The sequence below is a fragment of the Gekko japonicus genome, unplaced genomic scaffold, assembly GCF_001447785.1.
Source record: "Gekko japonicus isolate JY-2015 unplaced genomic scaffold, Gekko_japonicus_V1.1 scaffold1681, whole genome shotgun sequence".
NCBI lineage: Eukaryota > Metazoa > Chordata > Lepidosauria > Squamata > Gekkonidae > Gekko > Gekko japonicus.
The window spans coordinates 338989-346598 of NW_015167585.1; the positions used below are offsets into that span (position 1 = coordinate 338989).

At 41.8% G+C, this 7610-nt stretch overlaps 1 protein-coding gene across 1 annotated transcript in view; it reads right to left on the minus strand.

The window, feature by feature from the left end:
* Positions 1–6833, minus strand: part of TGS1 (trimethylguanosine synthase 1) — a 24542-nt gene extending 17709 nt beyond the window's left edge. The window contains exons 1-6 of the mRNA XM_015413911.1: positions 6664–6833; positions 6095–6159; positions 4968–5146; positions 3052–3865; positions 1723–1831; positions 579–665 (exon numbers count right to left, since the gene is read on the minus strand). Coding sequence (XP_015269397.1) covers positions 579–665; positions 1723–1831; positions 3052–3865; positions 4968–5146; positions 6095–6159; positions 6664–6785 — 1376 coding nt within the window. The 5' untranslated portion in view covers positions 6786–6833. The remainder of the gene's footprint in view (positions 1–578; positions 666–1722; positions 1832–3051; positions 3866–4967; positions 5147–6094; positions 6160–6663) is intronic.
* Between the last annotated feature and the right edge of the window lie 777 nt (positions 6834–7610).

Genomic DNA, 7610 nt, shown 5'->3' on the forward strand with positions numbered 1-7610 from the left:
CCCCCCCCCCAAAAAAAATAGTCTTTTATCATGTCTAGGTCATGGAAGGATACAGCACAGGGAAACAGAGGACCTTCCTCCAGCACTACAGCGCCATTTGAAATCAAGGACCTTGGATACCCTGGAAGATCCAGTTATCTGTCTAGCGTATTTCATCCCAGTCCCTGCTCAAGAAGCTGGGGGTGGCATACATGGTTTTCCCTTTCCCATCATATTATCACAGTGACCTTGAGAGCTAGGTTAGACTGGTTGGCCCAAGGTTACACAATGACCTTCATGGCGGAGAAGGGACCAGAACCCAGCCCTTAGATACTATTCTAACATTCCAACTTCTATACCAAACTAGACCCACAGCATCATGTATTGTGCAGTTCACAGCGATATAGTTTGATAAATTCTTTTGGTAAGCTACACATGCAAGATATTTTGTGTCAGTTTTGGAAACATGTTGAAACAAAAAGCTGAACAGCCCACACAGCAGCTGCTAATGAAACATGCTTTAAAATAATTACTCTGGGCAAAGCTGTACAGTCTAAAACAAACTGTTTTTTGGAGGAAAAAATCAGAATATTTCTTACTTTTGTCCCATGCCATGTTTGAGCCCCAAAAGACCACAAATGCTTTCTGGATCTGCCTGACCATGTTCTTCAGCATCTAGTTCATGGCTAGAAAGGAAACACAAAACGCTTTTGTTAACCATCAAGAAAAAAAATCTGGTAAGGCTAAGTTGTTATTACCAATTTGATCTTCTGAATAGATTTAATTTTTAAGTAATAATAAAATAGCTAGAGATATAGAAATAGGGCTATATATTAGATAAAACACTTGTGCAGCAGTAACTCCTGATGTGCAATTTGGCCCCCCCAAAAGCAGATGCAGGGTATGGAGAAATGGATCAGAGACTCAGCATTCATTGAGCAGAGGGGTGCCCTGACCTGGGTGGCCCCCAGGCTATGCCAATCCCATCGAATCTTGGAAGCTCAGCAGGGTCAGCCCTGGTCAGTATTGGGATGGGAGACCACCAAGGAAACCCAGGATTGCTATGCAGAAGCAGGTAATGGCAAACCACCTCTGAATGTCTCTTGCCTTGATCGCCCTACAAGGTTGCCATAAATCAGTTGCGGTTTGACAGTCCTCTCCACCAATAAGGAGAGGGGCATTTCCAACTGGAGAAACCACCGGGTAGCATCACTGCTTTCCTGGCACCACTGGCTCGGATGCAGGGTGGGCTACCCTGCACCTGCTTTTTACAGACACGATACTCATCTCATGAGTAAAGTGGCCCAAAGTGTCCTTCCAGTTTATTAACAATGTAAGAATTTCTCTACTTCCCACATCCAAGATTTTCATGACTAACTGCAGTTCCCCCCTCCCCAAATCTTTAACATAACCACAAGTTAAAAAAAAATTCCCAACAGTGCTTCCAAGACACACTACAAATGCTCAAAAAACTGGTCTAAATACTTTTTAATTTGGCTCTTTGCAATCAAAATATCTATACTACAGAGGGATACATTATTTTCAGCTAACGGGACAATATATGCAAGTGTAGGAATAAAGAGCACTCCACTCTGCAGATGACAGGTGAGTTACTAAACAGACACAAAATATGACTTAATTACAGACAGTATGTTAACATCCAATAAGGATCAATGATACATAACTGTATAAATATACAATGCTGGATTATTAAACAGTAAGAAGAAATGACTGATAACCTGCCTCCTCTTTAATTTGACAGGTTTACGTTCAGGGGGCTGCTCACCGTCATCACTATTATTAGGAGAAACCCCACCGCTTGGGGCATCTGCTCTAGACGACCATCGAGACACTAAAATGGAAACAGAAATGATTTAGCATAATTAAAATATTTGATTTAGCATAATTAAAATATAAGATAATTAGAGAGACTATTTGGGAGCCTTTTCAGAATGTCATAATGCTTTGTCCTGATACCTAGTAAAAATTACATTCCCCTCCCCTTTTACTGGGCAGTGTCATATGTGGCTTTGGAGATATACAACTAAATCTCTTAATTTACAGTTTTAACCTTCAAAACAGTGTGGGTTTGTTTGTTTTTATAATCTGGATTCATACTATGTTAGGTCTCCTTTTTTACCCATTTCCTCACGAACTATTTTACAAAGAGAAATCAGCCTACCTGAGCTATTTGGAGACAGGAGGAAAAAATATTTTATCCTCCATGCTTAAGTCATGGGAAGACAATGTTCTGGGGTGGGGAGCTTTAAGCATCAATATCTCAGGAACACTGAATTTTTCTATCCTTAAATGTTTACAGCTCTGGGAATATAAGTAAGAGTCCTGCTGGATCAGCCCTATGTTCCATCTTGCCCAGCAACCTGTTTTACACAGCAGCCAACCAGTTGTCCTGGAGGGCCACCAAGGAGGACACAGCAACCAAGGTTTTCCCCTAACATTGCCTCCTAGCACTGGGATTCAGAGGTTTACTGCATCTGGGTGTGGTGCATTCCTTTAGTGCTACTGGCCTCTTGAGCTGAAAAGGACCAGCAGTAGGTGACGTGAAGGACTGCTACCTGAGACACTGGAGAGCCGCTGCTAGTCAGAGCAGATCATACTGACCTCGATAGACCAGTGGTTTGATTCAGTATAAGGCAGCTTTGTGTGTGTGTTATTTACATGTGTAATAGCCACTGAAAGACCTTATTCTTCAGGAATGTCTGATCACCCTTTAAAGCCATCTATGCTCATGGCCTTCACTACATTTGTAGGCACTAAATTCCACAATTTAATTAGTTGCTTAACAAAGAAGCACTTCTTTTAGCAGTCCTGAATCTACTGCCAATCAACTTCATTAGGTGTCCTTGAGTTCTAGTATTATGGAAAAGGAAGAAAAATTTCCCTCTGCCCACTTTCTCCTTCTCACGTATCGTTTTATAAATCTACACATCTACACATTACTTGAGCTGGTTACAAGGTGTAAGATTTATCACATCGAATATCCCTCCCCAGCATCAGCAAATATCCCTTTGCGGGCTGGAGGGATGCAATTTCTGACCCTGGCACACCAACCTGGCTGACATCCTTTTTCCGAAGACACTTTTTCCTTTGTTCCTTTTTCAGATGTTTCAGCCTGACCAGAATCACTTCTTGAACTCTGTCCTTGATTACCCGTAACATCGACCATGTTTGCTGAAGTGCTCTGCTTTGCTTCTTCACAACCAAGATTTATTTTGCCAACTGCAGTAAGAATTTCATTACAAAGTTCATCAGGTAGAATGAGATTTTCCTTGCTGCTACCACCAGAAGAAAGATGAGAATGAAATTCTGAGCCCAGTATTTCTCCACAGTCACCATCTGCACCAATATCTGGTATTTTTTCTTCTGGCTGCCTTGTTTCCAGTGTACTTGTGCTCTTTATTGTGCTGTTGTTACGTACAGCATCAACAGTCCAACCTTGGCTTGCCCAGTAGTGAAACTGTTCCCAGTAATACCAGTATAGCTCACTATAATGCTGCTCCCACTTTTCTTTCACCTCAGGATTGCTCCAAGGTTCAGACACAGCTAAAAGGTCAGAGTCACCATCCTTGTATTTCTCCTGCCAACTCTGCCACAGAAGTTCTTCTCCATATTTGTGCCAATAGTCTCCCCATTTTTCATTCTCATTAAGCTCTTCCAATACAACAGCCCCATTTTCACACTCCTCTTCATTCTTACTCTCCTTTGTAATTAAGGACTCATCCTCGAAAAGAGAGTGGTCGTCATCTCTGTGACCCTCTACCAAAATCTCTTGTGTCATTTCAAGAATCTCTTTTTGCAGTGTATTCTTCTTTTTGTTCTTTTTTCCCTTGACTATTTTACACCTCTTTTCAACATTTCTAAATTCCTGAAATTCAACAAGAGAAAGAATAAGTGCCTGTGCCAATTTTGCATACTGGAAGCAACAAGTTCTGATTCAATGTGGATCATTCACTTCTCATGGTGGAGCGAGGATGAACACCTCTCTAATTCAACAAAGCCATTACAAGCAATGCACTGATTGCAAAGCCTGCGCCTATACGACATCCAAGTACACTAGTGGAATGAGCATACTTTTGCTTCCTGATTTTTCTTATTTTCACTGCAATCTTTTGTTCTGTTTTGAATTCTCCCACTTTTTAAAGTCTATTTTCCTAATTTACTTCCTTCTGGAGCCAGGAGCACACAAGTTCCATGAAGGTTCTCACTGAGTATTGCATCTGGGGTCTTTGTGAACTGGTAAAACAATTATTTTAAATTCCTAAATTAAGAACCAGAGGATGCAAGAGATGTAAGATAATTTGGTCAGAACAATGACTACACAAATTAACTGAGTGGCAAACTCATCTCTTTTGAACCGTGATAGTTGGCATTTATAACATATATGCCACCGTGATAGTTGGCATTTATAACATATATGCAATTGAAGGCATCCTCAAGATTAGTCAAGATTTTGCCTTACAATGCTGTGCTCGAGAATTTTCAAAAGAAACCTTTCTTATTTTTCTACCAACTAAATCCTGTTATTTGGAAACATATTGAGGGACACCAATACCGTAAAATTTCTTTATCACTAACCAAATAAACAAACCTCAACAACAGATCTGTATAGTTATATAGCAAAGTTTTATAATCATTCTAATGGTTTCTGAGAAAAAAGAACCTTTCCTAGACTTCCTTACTACATGTTTCTAATTCTAAACTATTTATGCCAATAAAGGCTAACTTGACTTGACTAATTCTAAACTATTTGCTTTGCAACTGCTGAGAAAATGAAAAATGTAAATTTACAATCTATCCAAGATTTTGAAAAACTGAAGTTAAAATGCAGTAAATATAAAGTTAAAATGCATAAATATGAAGTTCAGATTTAATAAATCATTTGTGCCAGTTTGTCAATACAAACTACTCATATCAACAATTAAAAGTAGTGCAAAAGAACAGAATAAATAAAATGTAATGAATTTTACCACAAATGCCTTAGGGCTAGTAACACTGCCAAATTGTACAGGTAACCCCATACTCTTCATGAGTTTAGTCTCTGTATCTAATTCATTTTCTTCCAGTCCAAAAGCACGGTCATTTGATAAATCAGCAGACACAATGGAATTAAACTTTTCTTCTTCTTCCTCAGTCACTAGGTCTTCTCCTATTAATAAGCAACATTAAGTTACAGGATGTTTTTTGTTTCCAACTAATCAGCTGCAGATTTCTGCAACCTTCCAGTTTTTAAGGATTACAATATCAAATCATTCTGTCCAGCAAGAATTCTGCATACCTGATGCATGTCTAATTTGTAAAACTAAATGTATGCTTAGATTATTTTGGGGGAGAAACAAGGTTACCACAAAACTGGGGAAAAGAGTAAAATACAGATTTTAAAGTAAAACAGTGTAATTATATACACCTGACCTGGCTAGCCCAGGCTAGCCCAATCTCATCAGATATCAGAAGCTAAACAGGGTCAGCCCTGGCTCGTATTTCAATGGGCGACCTCCAAAGAATACCAGGGGTGTGACATGGAGGCAGGCAATGGCAAACTACCTCTGAAAGTCTCTTGCCTTGAAAACCCCACAGGGCTGCTATAAGTCAGCTGTGACTTAACAGCACTTTCCTCCACCACCAATTATATAAAAGGTGAAGGTTTCCCTTACTCAAAAGCTAGTCGAATCCAACTCTAGGGGATGGTGCTTATCTCTGTTTCCAAGCCTAAGAACCAGCGCTGTCCAAGGACATTTCCGTGGTCATGTGGCCAACATGACTAAACACCAAGGCGCATGGAATGCTGTTACCTTCCCACCAAAGCAGTAACTATTTATCTACTTGCAATGTCTTGCTATTGAACTGCTAGGTTGGCAGGAGTTGGGGCCAGAGACAGGAGCTCACTCCATCACACAGCACTAAGGTCTCGAACTGCTGAACTACAGACCTTCTGGTCTGCGGCTCAGCGTCTTAACCTCTGAGCCACCATGGCCCCTACCAATTTTATACAACCCATACATTTTTGATACAAGCATCACCCAACTTTATAGAATGCAAGGGAAAAAAATCTTTTACAAAGCACCAAATTTAGCAACATAGTTTAAATACATCTTACCTGTACTGTCACTTTCATCATTTACATAAAACCCTTTTAAGCCTTGTTTGTACAATTTTCGATCCCTGGAAGTGAGGACAAGATAAACATACAACCATGAGTTACACCTTGGTAAAAATTTGTCTGTTAGCTATAGTAACCGCTGAGCCACCAACCTTAGTGAACTTTCTATTATCTGCTGTCATAACAGATTCGCAGAGGGAGCCAGTTGCTTCATTCAGATGGTCTTAACACCTCAGTTTAGACATGCACTTCAATCCACCCTCCTTACATTTTTAAATGACAGGTGGAACATCAGCCCTAACGTGGAGTATGAGGCTGCAACCCCCAAATGTAACTTCTTTCCAATTTTTTCTGCAGCAAATAAATACAAAGCCATCGTTTACAACCCCGCGCGCAAAAGAACTAGCTACGAGAAGCCGAGAAAATCCCTTCATCGAACCTTCCATTCCGCCCAACTGGGAATCCAAAACCGAACTTCCTCGCGCACTGTGTGAGCCGAATTGCCACGCATCGCTCCCCTCGCCCGCCGCGTTCAAACGCGGAACCAATCCCGCTTCCCTACTCACTCCACGAAGACCCGGGAACACAAGCAGAGGATGCTCTCGGCACTGCTGCTCTCTTCCCCGTTGCCCTGTGACACAAACAGCAGCTCGGCCACCATCAGGCTCCGCGGCAATTCGCGCAGCATATCGACGCAGCCTGCTTCGGACGAGAGGAACTCCCAAACCAAAGCACGTAGACCTACAGCCAAGAAAGCATGGCCGACCCTCACCGAAACAGCCTTCCGGCGGAAGCAGATCTCATTGCGTGTCGCTCCCTTAAAGTCCGGGGGGGGGGGGGGAGAGAAACACCATTGTGTGCAAGGGAATGATGTGTAGGTCCTTTAGTTTCCTTCGGTTTTTTGTGCAGGGAGGTCCGCAGCCATGATCTGCAACACACTTGTCCAGAAGGGCGTTCTGTAACCCTGCTTGCCCTTACTGAGGGTCGCCTCACGCTGTTTAGTGGGATAAGGCAGCTCGGGCTGCGTATGTGCTTAGGAAGTCTTAGGGCGGAGTTTTCTGCGGAAATGCAGAATACGTTTTTCTAGCGATGGGGAATCGTTTAAGAAGATAATTCCAAAGCATAGGTATGGGGAGAATGCCTTTAGGTATAGAAGCGTTTCTTAAACAAACAAGCAAATAAAAAACAAGCAAACCACCCATCTAGAGACACAAAGAAAGCTCTGGCTCACGTAGACACTGGACTTTGCCTGCTTCTGTCCTAGGCAAAGGAATGGTTTTCTGGCTTGCAGGCAGCACAGTTGATTTATGGCGATTCCATATGGTTTTTATGGTAAGGAAAAAAACATTCCGAGGTGGCTTAGCATTGCCTCCGTGTCACGACCCTGGCATTTCTTGGAAGTCTCCCATCCAAATACTAGCCAGGGCCGATCTTGCTGACCTGAGAATTTACGAGATCGGACTAGCCTGGGCTATCCAGATTAGGGCACTATGTGCAATTACTGGGACATAAA